Source organism: Camelus bactrianus, chromosome 11 (genome assembly GCF_048773025.1).
Source record: "Camelus bactrianus isolate YW-2024 breed Bactrian camel chromosome 11, ASM4877302v1, whole genome shotgun sequence".
Lineage (NCBI taxonomy): Eukaryota > Metazoa > Chordata > Mammalia > Artiodactyla > Camelidae > Camelus > Camelus bactrianus.
In genome coordinates, this window is record NC_133549.1 from 81,983,542 (window position 1) to 81,999,412 (window position 15,871).

The following is a 15,871-nucleotide window of genomic DNA, read 5'->3' on the forward strand; positions in this document are numbered from 1 at the left end:
GTATCAAATGTGACATTATATGCACTAGCAATAAAACGCTAATTGTTTCATGGTATACTCCTCCTACTGTATGTGGGAATTTATTTACCTGAGATGAAATCCAGTAGTTGTTAAGACATGGAGTTTGTACCCATTTCTGGGATTTATTAAGATAAGTTAGCAGGCTGGTGGGGTGCTTTGCATCTCTCCTGCCAAGTTCACATTTAACCCAGTGGAAGCCGAGATGTAGTTTTCTAAAGAATAATATTTGACTCACTAATTCCTCTTTCCCTTCCCTCTCTCCAGTTCTCCTAACATCCCCATGTAATATCCAGAGACTCAACCCTCATAATACCCAGCCTTCACATTTTCCCATGTAAAACTCCCATCATTCCAGCCCATGGTTAATATCAAGCTTTCTCAGGAACAGGTGGCCTTACCCCATAAATCATTAAATACCATTCGGCTTGAAACATTTTAATGTGACAGTCAAGAGCCAATTGCTCTAATAAAATTGCTCTAATAAAATTCTTGCTAACCAGCTCTCTCCCTTGCTCTCCAGAACAATCCCAGTCATTCCCCGGGGGTGTCCATGGGCATCCAGAAAGAAGAAGTTGGAATGGGGCTAGCTTCCTTCCCTTCCCCTGGATGGCCACCTGAACCTCGGGCCTCCAACCTCCAGAGCCCTATTCGGTTTGAAATGCAGAGATTTTATGAGATACAGTAGAGAGTTCAGCTCTGCATTGAGATGGAAAGAAATCCTAGGAGAGCAGGTTGGGATGAGACAAGATGGGTCCAGCCTGGCCCTGGGTATGCCTTTTATATGTGAATTCCTTGTCCCGGTTAGAAACCTCGAGCAGTAGCAGGAATCAGAGTCAAGTTAGCAAACTGGCAGTTGCTATACCCAGTTCAATGTCAGCATCCTGGAAACCCATCTAACATTTTTTTGAGTGGGGAGGAAAATGTCTAATTTATTTTAAGGAAGTACTGACAGACAGTGGTCCTCCAAGGCCTGAGACTAAAGATGGAGTGAAACCAGTACCCAGGCCTGTTTTAAATATTGTGCGGACTGAGATAGACACTTGTTTATTTCAACCTTATTAATGGTTCTACTAATTTTATCTAAGGGGGCGCAGAGAAGAAAAAGTGGGGAAAAAAGAAAAGATAGGAAAAAAGAAGCGACAGAAGAGGAGAAAGGCTGCTCAGAAAAGGAAAAACTAGTTATCTGCCACCTCGAGATGGACTGCAGTGCACTGTGCTCTTGTCTCTCCCGGCGCTTTGTAAACTTGCTCTAACCCTCCCCCAGGGCAGACCCCTGTGCCTCCCAGGTGGGCGCTCAGACTTCTGTGGGGGAGCAGTGCTTTGCCGACCCTGAGGCCACACTGGCTCCTGTATTTATGTGCTTGTTAGGGCCCTTCCTGGTCTGCTAAGTTATGAAGAAAGTAGTTGTGTCGAGACCGGGGTCAGGGGTCTGTGATGCAGAGACTTGCACTCAGGACTCTATCTGGAGCAGCCTGGGACTCCGGGGTGGCCCGGGGCTCTCTCTAGAGTGGCCCAGGGTCTCCAGCATCCCACCCTGCCCTCTACCCTCTCTTTGAAGGCCCGTGATCTGATGGCTCAGAGCTCACACAGCTCCACACACTTAAAGTATGCATTCCTGTCTGGGGCCAGGGTGTAGCCACCTGGCCTGTGCACGGCAGTCTGCTAGCCCAGCAATGGGAGCCTCGACCAGCAAGGGGCACATACCTTAGACCCCCTCACTTGCCCATCACTGCCTTTGTGGGGCAGGGCCGACTGTGGCCATGCCCTTTGTGGGTGATAACTGACTCCTTTCCTCAAGTGCCTGTTGCCTGTCCCTCCACCATCCTGCCTCGTGGGGTGGGACTTCTCCGGCCTCTCCCTCCCCAGGCATGGGGCTGTGTGGGCACCTTTACCTCCAAGCCTGGGGGAGAATTTCTGCAGACCACATGGGGAGAGTGGATGGCATCTCTGCATTCCCAGCGAGCAGCTGTGGAAATGCTTCTCAGGGAGCCTTTTGGCAGGACAATTCACTTTGTAGATTCTTTAAATGGGTCCCCGAGGTCCCTGATATGGAGGAGCTGTGTGAAGGGCCTGCAGCTCTGGGGACTCCTAGCCTATCCCCTCCCCTCATCTGCTGGGAGAGTCTGCCTTACCCTGTGTGATTAGGTTCCTGGGCACAGCTCAGTCTGCCCTCAGTGCATACACAACATACATACACACACAGATCTGTGTCTGAGATTTCTTGCCAAGTCTCTCTAATTTGGACTGGAAGGAAGGGGATCACATAGGAGAGCAGGGTCCTGACTTCAGTAGTGCAGTGCATTGAAAAGGGACACCTTGAATAGCTACGTTTCTTGCCTCCCCACCTCTGCACACGTGGGCACAGCCTTACCCTGCACCCCAGCCCCTGGTCATAATTTCAGTGCCTGGATGCAGAAAGATGAAAGGGCTGGAGGATGAAACAGGTGGATTTCAGAAAGAAACCCAAGGTCCTCGCCTGTCCCCTGGGTCACGGAGTGCCGTGTCCCCCTCTGGCTTTAATGCGCCCCTTTGGGATTATAACAGAGGGAATTACAGCCATTGCTTTTCCCCAGAGGAGAAGGGTCCCCCCAGGGCGCTGTGGCCAAAGGCGTTTTCCTTCCCACAGCCGTCCCTTTCATCTGGCTGGCTCCCCCAGCCTGTGTCCTCTCACCAGCCCTGAGGATGGCAGGCCTACTCCTGGGGGTGCGGGCTGCCCACCTACCTGAGCCTGCCCTCTGTGCCTCTGAAGGCCTCTGGGTGGTTGCTGGGCTGCCCGGGGCTATGGCCGAAGCCAGCGGTTCTGGGCTGCGGGACCTCGGCTTGGGTAGCGCTGCTCATACAGAAGCAGCTGCGGCGGGTCAGGCCTGTGTCCTTGTTCCCCTCTTCTTCCCACTGCAGGAACAGCGCATCTCTGTGCCAAAGAGGGTGATGGGTCTGTTCTGGGAGAGCTGATTGCCCTGTAGCAACAGCGGGTCTATCTACTGCTTCCCTGAGGGCTTTCTGTGGTGCTGGGGAGATAGTGTCTCCCACCTGCCCTGTCCTGGGGGAGCCCGGGCTGCGGGGACTCAAAGAGCTGGCCCCACATTCAGAGACATAGGCAAGCCCCTGTCTGTCCTTATATGACTCCATCAGCCCTGGGGCCTCGCTGTGTCTGACAGGCAGGTGCAGGCACAGCCCCAGCCCCACAGAAGACAGGGTCGCCATGGAAGAGCGGAAGAGCCGGACCTCCGTTCCATTACGTTGTGGGTTGAAACTAACTAGGCCGCGCCCATGTGTCTGCCGCCAGGTGAGCGGTGCGCGGTCCCAGCGCTGCCTGCCCACCCAGCTCTGGGGCCACCCCGGCACGCCAGCTGAGCGGTCCTGGGGCTGGGCTCCGTGTGAGTCCAGGCCCGATACCTATGCTGGGCTAAGGCATCGCACCCCGTCCTGTCGTGTGACCGCTGTGCCCTGCCATCTCCGTGCCCTACTCCGTCCACCATGTGCTTGCTGCACCCACCTGCCCTCTCCGCTTCCCGCCTTCCATCCATCCCTCGCTTCTGCCAGGCTGCCTCTCTCACTCCACCCCCTGGCTCAGGGCCTCAGAAGGGAGACTCACCGCAGTGGTTTGGACATCAGGAGTGGGTCCGCGGCTGGAGCGGGGCTCCCTGTCTCAGGTGTGCGGCCCGGCCCCTGAAGGAACCCGCCTTAATGGTGTCTCCCTCTGTTCTTGTTAACAGGAGGTTCAAGATGTGAGAGGCGCAGGTTGGGTCAGACGCCTGAGGAAACCTTTCAGTAGGAGCCCAGGTCTGAAACCAGTGTTAGGAAAGGGGCTGCAGCCGCCCCCTGCACCCAGGCAGGGTCAGCTGCACTGCCAGGGGCCTTGTCTTGTGCAGTTTGCCTTTCTTTCACCATTTGATTATGTAGCAAAAATAATATGGTGTTTATTCCTCATATAGTTTGATTATCCAGTGTCATTGGCGACAGATAGGAACTTAGACTAAGGCCACTATTTTACTCGCTTTGTTATAATATCTTTCCCACGGAGCCTCTCATCTGGCCAGAGGTTCCTGAGTTGTATGTCTCTCTGAGTGGTGCAGGATAGAACCCCAGAACCCCAGACAGAGGGAGCCTTGCCCGCATCACCATGTCCAGGGTGGAGAGCCACCAGGAGGTGTCAGCACCAGTGAGCATGGGTGGACCCTAGAGAAGGCTGCCCTGTGCAAGGGGTGGTGAACAAATAGGTTCCAGGGGGCCCTTCCTTGGGGTGAGAGCGAGGGTCGTCCCCTTTACTGAGCATCGCAGGGTTGCCCTGAGCTAAGGCAGGCAGCAGTGTCACAGGGCAGGGTGAGGTGCAGCCCGCATCCCCAGCTCTCCTCTGCATCCCATCACGTCCTTCCCATCATTGTCTCTGTCATCCATCATCATGTGTATCCAAGACTGTCTCCGTGACCCCGGAAAAGGACTCTCTCAAGACCAAAGCTTTATTTTAAACTGGGCACCAAGGAGCAAATCAAAATGTCTCGTGTTCCCCGGTCCTGAAAACACTGTGCACATCTGTGTCTTGTTTGGAATACTGTCCGTTGTCCAATCCTGTGTTTTTGTTCAAAGCCAGTGTCCTCGGTGCATGCGCTGTCAGTACATCCTATGCCAAGGCTGAGAGTGAGGAGGTGCCCCTCGGGGCCTTTGACCAAGTTTCTGATCCTTGTGGGGTGGAACCTTGGTTTCCTCATGATCACAAACCCACGGCGGGTCACCAGAGCCCAAGGGAATTCAGTTTGCTGCAGTATTGACCTCCAAGGATACAGACCCTCAGGGCTTCTATAATTATTGGTATCTCAGAACCGCAGAAAGTTTTTTTTTTCAGGGAATAACAAGAAAAGAATTTTCAACTGATTTTTGGTTTTGAAAGCCCAATCCACAAGACAATCAATCTGGACATGAAGACTCCTTCCCAGTTAAAATCTCACCTCATCTTTTTCACCATTTGACCATCCCACCACATCTTACCTTGCACAGTGGCCCCTCGACCTTCACTGCTCTATCATCTTGTCCTTCCAAGACGTCCAGCAGGGCATTCCTCTTAGAAAAGAAAAGCTGGTTTCCCTTTACTGTGAGCAGTTTGTAGAGTTGCATTAAACGATTTTTCAAAAATTCACTTTCTGAAAAAGTAGGCTCTTGAGGGGGTTTTGCTTGTTTTGTTTTTCATTTGGTCTCACTCCTACTTTTCCTCTGGTTATATTCCAGTACATTTTTTTTTTAAAACTAGAAAAAAAAGAAGGGCAAAACAAGGAAATGTATCCATGGACAGGATGCTGTAAATAACATACAGAAAGTATATTCTAGTAAAACAATCTTGAATTGTAGGTGTTCTTAGATTAAATCATCTGGTTTATCAGTAACAGGGTGTAGGCATTTCTATAAACATCCCTTTAAATTAGATCTTCATGGTAGACAGAGAATCCATCAACGAAACAGAAATTTACATTCTCAAACCAGCTTTGTTAAAAAAAAAAAATAGAGGTTTGGAGGGGTCTTTGTGAGTTATTAGGGATATAGAACTGATTTCAAAACCTTCTTTTGAAATTAACCTGTCAGCCCTGCAGGGCTCCTGAATTATACATGAAATGATTGAATTTTCAGTGGGAGAGTCATTTTCCAAGTAATCCAACATATTTTAAAAACTCATGGAAAATTTGGAAACATCTTTCCCAGGGACCCAGGAACCAGAACCATTAGATTTCTTACTCCAAGAAAATTAATGCAGCCCTAAATCTTGACTACAGTTAGATAGAGAATAATTTCTGTTTCTCCCCTATGGGGGGAAATAGGTAAGAGGAGAATGGCAGGGGAAATGATTTGTGTGACAATTCCTCTCCTTTTGGGATCTGCTCCAAGGTGGAGACTGCCCAGCTAAAGCAAATATGCATTTAAATAGACCATTTGCAAAGGAAAAGGCTCTTTGAATCTCCATTTGCTTTCAAAATATAAGGTCAATGCATCACTTTGATTAGTGGTGACCCAGCTTTTCCTCCTGGGTCAGTACTGCCTCTCCCTGACCTTCCCTTGGGCTCCCCATAACCTCCAGGGTGGTCCTCCACTGCCAGCCTTTGCATCAGGACCCGGGCAGGGAAGACTGGGGGACTGAGCTCACAGACATGCTGTGTGTTGGAATCCGAATCTGTGCTTTGTGTTGTTTGCACTGTTCTTTGTCCTGCTCCAGCCAGGTGCTGAGACCCCAGCGAGGATGCTCAGAAGGGGCCCTCTGCCTGACTGCCTGTCCTCCAGAGAACGGAGGGTCAGCTTGGAGCAGAGGGCCTGAGTAGCAAAAGGTTGCAGTCCCCACGTGTGAAGCCCAGAGAACTTCTTTTCATTGGATCCGATTTGACCTTCCTTTCCTGACTACCGCCTGGTGTTATCACTGTGGGATCTCTCACTGGGAGTTCATCCCCTTCCCCAGGTGGTGCACCCTTGTGTCGCTGGATGTGAATTGTGGGGTCCTGATCCCTCTACAGTCTTCCCCGAAGGGAGCCCCATCCCTGGGAAATGCTCCCTAGAAACCTCCCGGCCCCCTAAGGAGACCACTGACATGGCCAGGTTGAAAAATCCCACAGGAAACCTGTTACTCTGTAACCTCGCTGGACTCTCAGTCTCTGAGCAGTGATGGGGTCAGTGTTAAATGTGATAAATACTGTATCGTGTATTGTTTAAATTGCATCTCCCACATAATGTGAAAATGGTCCAGGAGAAGGCAGCTTCCTGTATGCAGTGTGCTTTTTTTTTTTTTTTTTTGACAAGTAACAACTCCTTTTGAGAAACAACAATTTCTACTTTGAAATCATATCAATGGAAAGATGTATATGCACTTATAATTTTCCTAATAAAGACATGTATGCAAATATAGTAGCCAACGGTTTGAAATCAGTGTTACCAGTGGGGACTCTCCAGCCTTGAGTTTTCTTCCTCCAGCCCAGCCCAGAGGGGTCATATAGTCCTAGCTGCTGTAGGCAGTGGAAAGCAGGCCACTGTAATCACACTAACCACAGGCAGGAATCCTGGGGACATATGTGAATACACTCCTAGTCTGCATCCTTAACAGAGGGGAAAGGCACTCCCTTCTCTCCAAATGTCCCTCGTTTTGCCGGAATCCCTTCTTAAAGGTGAGCAAGACCTCTACTCCAGAAGGGATAGTTTTGTGTAAGGGCTTGGGTATTTGCCTGTCGGCTGTGGGGAAAGAGACCTCCACTCTGTACTCCTCAGGCTTGGTAGAAGGCAACCGAGGCCCCGTCCCTGAAGACACTGCCAAGGACCCAGCATCCTTCATAGTTTCTTTCCTGTACGGGGCAGGGGGCACTGCTGGAAGCCAGGTGCTGATGCACCTGGGAACAGGGGGTGTGCCCGACAGACAGGCTCCCAGAGGTCAGCCTTCAAAACTTGCCACCATGTTCTCGCTCATCCACTGTCTGCCATGCTGGAAAGGAGAGGCCAGCACCGAAGCCCCAGATTTCCGAGTCCAGATTGTTCTGTCCTCCAGACGCTCTTGTCCATTGGCCCAGCCGTAACAATGGCATCCCCTGTGCTTAGAACTGCCCCGTTATTTATAGGGTGGCTGCGGCGTGATTGCTAAGTTGCCAATGGCCTGGAGGAAAGAGGAAGTATTTGAGAGGCCACAGCAGAGGCATCGTGGTGTCCTGGGAGAGGCGTGGGATGAGGATGAACAGACAGACCAGGGCTTGAATCCTGGTCTTCTCTCTGATCTGAGACGCTTGCCCTGAGTCTCAGTCTCCCCACCCAACCCTGAGCTGAGTGTCACCGAGGGTGGTGAGACTCAGACTGGGACAGTGTGCGTGGAAGCCATTTTGCTCCCTCTCTCCCCCTGCTGTTCCCTGGGGTCTGCAGAGCTGGAAGAAGATCCCACCGGCCTCTCCTTAGACCCTCAGCAAAGCTCAGATACCAGCTGGAGCTCACAGTGCTCTTCAGAGTTGAGCTGCTCCCTGGTAGCTGACCAATGGGGAGACGCCCATTGGGTGGGGTCTTGTTGGTTCCCCGAGTGCCCGTGCAGTGCTGGTTCCAGCGTGCTCCACCACTGTCCCAGCACCAGGAATGAACAACCTCTCTGTTCATTCCCCGGAATGATGTTGACTCCTCAGAGTGATGCTGCATTAAAAAAAAAAAAAAAAGCCCCATACTAGGCAGTGTGGATACTGTGGAGAGCAAGCCATCTTTGCTCCCTGATTTCATGGATCCTGCGCTCTGGGGGACTGACTTGCAATGAAGTGAGCATTTTCATAAAGTTTGGTAAGTGTAGGTCAGGGTGCATCCAGGTGTCAGGGGAGCTTAGAGTACCATCAGGGGCTCCCTAAAAACCCTGTTGCTGAAGCCAAGACCTGAGAGAAGTAGGTTTTTGGCGGTGGGGGTCTACTGACCCATCAGGACTGCCTTCATGAACCCATGTGTTGTCCTGCTGTGACTTAGAAATGGGAGTTTATTCTGCTAGGGGCGCAGCTCCCATGGGGAGCCTGGCACAAGGGCAGGGAGAGCTGGATTCCAGCCCCTCGGTCCCCGGCTGCACCCTCGTGTAGGGCACAAATGGCACAAATGCAGCTGAGAAGAGCTGGGCCCCCACCCTGGGTAAGGATGGGGTCCCGACAGCTGGGAAGCATATGAGGGGGTGCCCTTGGCCCAGCTGATGGGATGGTTTAGATACCTGGCCCAGGATGGCTGACCCAATTTTCTGCCCAAGGAGTGCAGAATTGTGATTCAGACTTGATCTGATTCTCTGGGTCTGTCTGGGCCCACAGCTGAGATCCTTGCTCTTGGGAGTGTGGGTAGCTGGACACAGAGAAGCAGAGGGAGCTAGCACAGGATGAAACAGATTCAGAGAAAGAATTCGGGTGAGAGACCAGGTAGCCTGAGATGGAGGTGAGGTGTGGCCAGGGAGGTCCAGCCACACTCCTTGCCTTTGGGTTCTGTGTGTTCCAAACAAATCCCCCCAGACAGCGAGGATTTCTGCTAATTATGTCCAGATAACAATCACCTGGAGCAATTAATCAGGCAAAGTAGGCGAGGCAGGTGAGCAATGAGGCTGTGGGCTGGCGCTGGCATAAGGCATTACATTAGAGGCCTCCCTCCCCCTCCCCACCCTCCCCTGGGGTCTTTTCTCAGCCTTCTCCCTGGTTTCAACTTGAACTCCCAGGAAAGGCCTATGCTTCTATCCCATCAAGATTGATAAGTGACCGAGAGGCACCCCCTAAGCCCCTCCCCCCCATGAAAATCACACAGCTTCTGTTTAGGGCCCTCCCAGAAGGCAACCCCAGCACCAATGCAACTTGCCCAACATAAGCTGTGATGGGATGGTTGAACCATCAGCCTGTGGAGAGCTCCAGCCCAGCCCCGGAAGTGTGTGTATGTGGGGGGTGGCTGAGGTCCACCCGCCACCTGTGGACCCGATGAGAAGAACTAACTGGGACAGTGGACTCTCAAGTGCAGTTCATCCCTAGGGCATCCGCCTCTAGGCTACAGACTCTGGTGTCTTTTGGGGGGTGGGGGGGCTGAGTTCTCAGGGCCTAGAGGAACGCTTGTCATAGTGGGTGTCTGATGGACATTTGGTATGTGAGCTGATGTCCTCAGGTTGTGAAGCAGCAAAGGACCCTAGTGGCAGCCTCCTGGGCAAGCCACAACCAAGCCCCGGTGCTCCTACCTGGGGCAGGAGCTAATCTCAAATGCCAAGGGGTTGCTCTGCTAAGTGTTTCAGGAGCTAACGCTCACTTTTGAGCAAATGAGTTGCAGCTTCCTCTTGGCCCAAGAAACCAACTGGAAACAAAGCAGAGTGAAGCCCTAGCTGGAGGAGGGGAGAGTGGATTAGCAAGAGGTGCTGGTGGATTGGGAGGCTGGGTGGGAGGAGCTCGGTCTTAGAGTGAAGGCGAGTAGCTGTGAATTTCTGGATGACCCATCGCCAGTTAAATCTAACTCGGTCCACACTGCCCCTGTGTGTCCCTCTGTAGCTGACTGCAGCTCAGAGAAGAAAATTTGTCCCTGCTGTCTGGTCTCTAAATTCATGACACTCACCAAAAGCAGGCCCTTAGTGCTGCTCGGATGCTAACACATTTCCCTGTCCCCTTTGCTCCTCCTTCTCCTCGGTGCTTATCCCACATTTTCTCCTCTCTCTAAATCTTCATCCCCCTTCCCTGTACTCTCCGCTGATGATCTGGCTTCTATGTCAGACTAAAAGGAAGCGATAAGAAGAGAGTTTCCTTGATCTTCCCCTCTCATCCCTGTACCCACCATCACTGCTGTCAGCTAGAAGTGGAGCCCAGTGCTTCTCCCCTACAAAAGGACCATCTCTCCTGACAGCCCCCGTTTCCTGCACCATAAATCTTTCACTGTCTACATCAGCACGCCAACATCCTATAATAGCTCCCACTGAAGACAAAGCAAAGCAAAAATAAAAACAGTGTCTATACTATGTATTTCTACCCATACATCCCCCTACAGCTTCTACAGTATTTCTCTGTTTCTTATCACACAGATGTCCTCAGAAGACTGGCCTGTATTTCCTATGTCCACCTCCCCTCCACCTCTCCTCCTCATCCTTCCTGAACCCACTCCAGTTAGAATGTTGACCCCACCACCCACTCCACACCACCACCGACTCCACTAGAGCTGCTCTTGGTGGCGACATCACTGAGCCCCGTCGGGAAGCCAAATTCTCAGTCAGCAATTCTCATCTTCCTCAGTCTCTCAGCATCACTGGACATTGTAGATCAGCTTCCTGGAAACACATTTTCTGGTTGGCTCACAGGGGACCACTCCCGTCTGTGTCGTTGGTTTCGTGCCTTCTGGTGTCTCTTTACTGTTTCTTCCTCATCCTCCAGGTGTCATCCAGACAAGAACACCCCAGGACTCAGTCCTCAGATTCTCTTCCCTAGCACCAGGTGGACGCATTCCCTCTCTTGGCCTTAAAACCTTGTTAAAGCTAAGGAATCCAGCCATCACTCTCCTGGACTCCCTCCTTATAAACCCAGCTCCGCCTCTGAAACTTACCTTATGCAGAATGAAACTCCTGATTCCCGCTTCCCCTAGCTGGCTCATCCCCGTTTTCACAAGTGACAATTTCTATTCCTTCCTGTCGCTCAGGCCAAAATCTTTTAGATATCTTTGATGTATTGCATTAGCTTACAACCCTCAGCTCAACTATTAATAACCTCGATTAGTCACCTTTAAAATATATCCAGAACCCGCTCATCTCCCATGCCACCACCCTGATCCAAGTCCCATCTACTTGACTCACTACACCAGCACCCTAGGTGGGCACCGTCATGCTCTGCAGTGTCCTCTCGACAGCAGCAAGAGTGGCCCATCACAATGCCCGCCCACGTCACCCCTTCGGAGACCCTCCAGTTTACATCTGCTGGCCCCTGTCTCCTCTCTGACCTCACCCCCCTCTACTCCAGCCACACTGGCTTCTTCTCCCTTGAACAAGTCCAGTCCCCCTGGCAGAGGACTTTGGCACTTGGCGGTCTCTGCCTAGAAACCACATGGTTTACCCCTCCCTTCCTTCCATCTCTGATCACCAACACCTTGTCGGAAAAGCCTTTGCAGACCCCGGTTCCTGTACAGCAGCCTCTCCCCCGCATGAGCCCTGGCCATCTTCTCCTGCCTCTCCCCACCCACAGCACCACCTGCCCCGTTGACTTGCTCGCTGACCGCTTCCCCACAGGACAGGGTTAATACCATGCAGGAAGGGAGGGGCTTGGTCTGCTTTGCTCATGAATTATCCTTTGCAGCTGGTACATAGATGTTACTAAAGAAATCATTTTTGAGTGGCTGCCTGATAAATCAACAGGATGCTAACACAGGGGATCCTTTCTTTGCTCATCTCTAAAATAAAGATGGCACTACCCACTTCACGAGGCTGTGCATTCATTTGTGCACTTGAGGTCACACTGGTGAGTCATTATTTGGACTCAAATTCATCTCACTCCTATGTCCACATATCAGTGGTCGCACACGTTGCCCCTTCTCTGGAATCCCCTGTGCCTGTCCCTTCCCTCCGGGAGTCCCCACTATAGAAAAACTCTAGTGAGTCAAGATTAAAGAATCATCTCTTTCCCCAGAGGCCCCTCCTTCTGGGTGCTCCTCCCCCCTGGGGATCTGCAGACCACCTGGGTGACCAGTGCCTGGCTGAGGTCCAGTAAGCCTGGACTCTGCAGCCGGGGGCCCAGGGGGAGAATGGCCACCACCAGTGCAGATCCCCGGGGATGAGATCTCTGTTGCTGATTCTTCATCACACGCCTGATTTGGGGCAGTGGATGGCTGGCCAGACCAGAGGGCACAGCCAAGGCCCTAGAGGAGCATGAGTCCAGAGCTACCAAAGCAGGAAAGAACAATCAGCAGGGATCAGCAAAGGACACCAAGGCTGTGTCCTTCCACACGTGGACACGACTGGGAAGTAGCAGAGTGGAGGGATTCCAACCTCCATACCCATCAGGATGCTCTTCTCGGGGTCTCCATGCCTTTGCCCCGCCCTGCCCAGGGGGAGGCCTCAGTGCACCTGGACACTGCTAGCTTGGCCTAAATGCAGTCAGACAGTCAGACCCAGCAGGGATGGCGGACCCTCTAAGGGGAAGATGCAAGAGGCCGAGAGCTCAGGAAGGGTTGGTGGCAGCGAGGACTGTGCCCAGCTTTCCCGAGCAGCAGCCAGGCTTAACACTGCAGCTGTGGAAGTTGCTCAGGAGAAGGTGTGACTGGTCTTGGTCAGTCTGAGAGGCCCCAGAGGCAGCCACAGGCTCACCTTGCCCCGGCCTCTTCCCAGGCACTTTCCTGAACTTGGGAACCTCAGCCTAGGTCACGTGGGCTTGTAGGCCGTGAGGAAACCACCATTCTGGGCATTCCTGAGCTCTGGGGAGGCGGCTGTCCTTCCAGCCACTGTGGGAACCCCCAGCACCATACCGGGGGCCCGGGCGCCCGGGCGCCTGGGGGCCCTGGGGCCTGGAAGCCAGGCCTATGAGGGACCAGCTCTTTCTGGTTCTTCCCCTGAAAGATCACCTGCCCAGCCAGGTTGAGCAGGGGCCACCCTGCCCAGGAGGCCCAGGGGGACCGGAGGCTAATGCATTCACCATGTGTTTCCTTAGGTGAGCAGGACAAAGTTCCCAGTGGGGACAAGCAACCACCTTGGTCAGGCACTCTCCATCCTGCTGACATTTCGGGGCAGCCTGTGCCCGCCAGGGCCCTGGCAGTAATTTCTGGGTGCAGTCTTCTTGTCCTCTCAACAATCCCCTGTGAGCCCAGCCCCTTCCCATGTGATGAACACAGGCACCAAGGTCCAGGGTGGCCATGGAGCATCCACATCTCAGGCTCGGAGGCAGGGAGGACAGATCTCTCCTAGGCTGCTTGGCTCCCATGCCCCAGACAACCCGTTCTTGCATTTGGCACAGCTGTATCCCAGGAGGAGCTGGTGGGCAGGGGCTGTCAACCTTCACGTCCAGGTCTGCCCTGTTTGGCCCAAGAGCATTTCTGGACCTTCAATGAGAGTCCATTTTTAAAAAAATCGCTGGGCAAACTCTGGCTGTGAAATCAGTATAGCCTGTCAGAAGCAACAATTTTTAAAAATGAAATAGCCTCAAATAGGAAAGAAAGAAAAGAAATTGAAAAACACTGGCATAGGTCACATTTACAGAAAGGAAGAACGTTTGCTCAGGGGTGTGTGTGTGTGTGTGTTTCATAATGTCAAATGCAATTTTTATTGTAGATTGTGATTAAAAGTTTACTGGTCTTGTGTACATAAAACCCAGTGATGAAAGTGTCTGACCCTCCCTGGATAGAAGGGAAAAAGAGGATAACACTAGATTTCCTTGATTTAATAAGAGGGTTTTTTTTTTTTTAATTCTTCTGTATCTAAAATCAGGATACAATTACAATTACAGTAGACATCAGATAGTTACTTTGTTTTTCTTTCCTAAAGAGCCATGGGCGTTTCTAAAATAACAAAATCAGATCTAACCCACAAGGTACTTTGCCGGCAGGTACCCAGGCCCATGTTCTCAGGTGACAGGAGGACCTCTGTCATTGAGTCTTTCCAGGGAGCCCAGTTCCAAAGGGGTGGGGCTCATGGGGCCCCCTGATGACCTCCCCAAGTCTGGTCTGCATCTGGAAAGCCACAGAGAGCAAGAGCCTGGAGACTAGGGTCCCAGAAAGGGGAAGACTTGAACCCCAAAATTCCCGAAGAGGGGAAGCGGAGGGAGTAGTCCCCTGGACAGTCAAGGGTCAGTGATGCTACTGAGAGGCTCTTTCAAAGTCCTTAAGGTTGGAGAGATCATGCATTCTGCTGTGCCAAGACAGTCGCAGTGTCTGCCAACAAAATGCCTAGTAATGCCCTTTCTCTCTCAGAATGCCCCAGTGTGAATGGTAAATTATACGGCCCCCTTATCAAAGAATGAATGAGTCTGTGGACTGTGCTAAGCTCATGGCTCGAATGGCCAAGGATTCAGCTTCTCCAGCCCTGTATCTTCTCCATCCCCTTCCCTCCCTCAGGAAAGCCTGAACAAGCCTAGTCCTTGTCCCACTTCCTCCTCTGGTCCTCATCTCCTCTGTTCACCCAAACCCAGAGCTGCTTTCTGGGGCACCTGAATCCCTGGCTGGGCCTCGGTCTCCTCATTCTCCCCAGAGACCAGGTACAGGACAGGGAGGCCAGCCCAGGAAGAGGAGAGATCAGAATCCACAGAGTTTTTGAGGAATCCCTGCACCTCCAGTCAATGCCCACCCTGTCACAGACCATACTGGAGACCCAGGGAAGCCTCTGTACCTCCCTGAGCCCTGGTGTCCTTCCTTGTCCGTGGTTACTCAGCTATAGCTCACAGAGTGGGGAGGACAGGCAGCCCTGGAGTGCCCTGAGAGAGGGCAGGGCTGGAGCCCAAGTGCAGGTAAGGCTACCAGCCTAGGAGTCATTGCATCCTTCCTTGTGACCAGCACCCAACACACACTAATGGATGCTCCTTGCTCCCTGCAAGGGATATAGTCCTATTTCACACAGAAAAATCAAGTTAAGCACTTTCCCAGGCATGTGTGTAACAGTAGCAGAAACTTGAGTCACCACATTTTGTACTGAGCCATCTTTATCACCAATGAGTCCTCCTTCCTGGGTGTCTCAGGAGTCACCACCAGCTGTGGAAGGATGAACAGGAGGTGTTGCGGGTGGGGAGAGTCCATGGCAGCAGGAGGGAGTCACTTTGAGCCTGGGCACTGGACACTCCTTCACCATCGGCTGAGCTGAGGGCTGCCCTGGGACACAGGGATGACATGATGGTGAATGGGTCTGGCACATGCAAGGTACACAGAAGTGTCTCCTGGATGTGACCCTTCTGACTGGCATGCCCACAGTCATGCACATCCATGGGCTCAGGAGTCTGGGTGAAAGAAAGGCATTCTTCTTCTTATTATTATTTTTTTACTTGAAGTATAGTCAGTTACAATGTGTCAATTTCTGGTATACAGCATAATGTCCCAGTCATGCATATATATACACATATATTTGTTTTCATATTATTTTTCATTAAAAGTTATTATAAGATATTAAATATAGTTCCCTGTGCTATACAGAAGAAATTTGTTTTTTTTAATCTATTTTTATATATAGTGGCTAATATTTGCAAATCTCAAACTCCCAAATTTAGCCCTTCCCACCCCCTTTCCCACCAGTAACCATAAGATTGTTTTACTGTGTCTGCAAGTCTGTTTCTGTTTTGGTGAGTTCATTAGTGTACTCTTTTTTGAAAGAAAGGCATTCTTGTGTTAGAGAAAGGGAGAGTTAGACCCTGCCCTGAGCAGTTGGCACAGAGGAAGACAGGGCAAAGGCTGATAAAGAATCACAGGAATA

At 51.7% G+C, this 15,871-nt stretch overlaps 1 protein-coding gene across 4 annotated transcripts in view; it reads left to right on the forward strand.

Annotated features, from left to right (window-relative positions):
- CXCL12 (C-X-C motif chemokine ligand 12) overlaps positions 1-15,871 on the forward strand; it is a 28,749-nt gene that overhangs the window by 8,268 nt on the left and 4,610 nt on the right. The window contains exon 4 of one of the 4 annotated variants that reach the window (XM_010967076.3): positions 3,738-6,903. The exons of 1 other annotated variant lie outside the window; for it this stretch is intronic. In XM_010967076.3, the coding sequence (XP_010965378.1) occupies positions 3,738-3,753 (16 nt within the window). In that variant the 3' untranslated portion in view covers positions 3,754-6,903. 2 more of the 4 variants (XM_074374412.1, XM_010967074.3) reach the window with 2 other exon arrangements.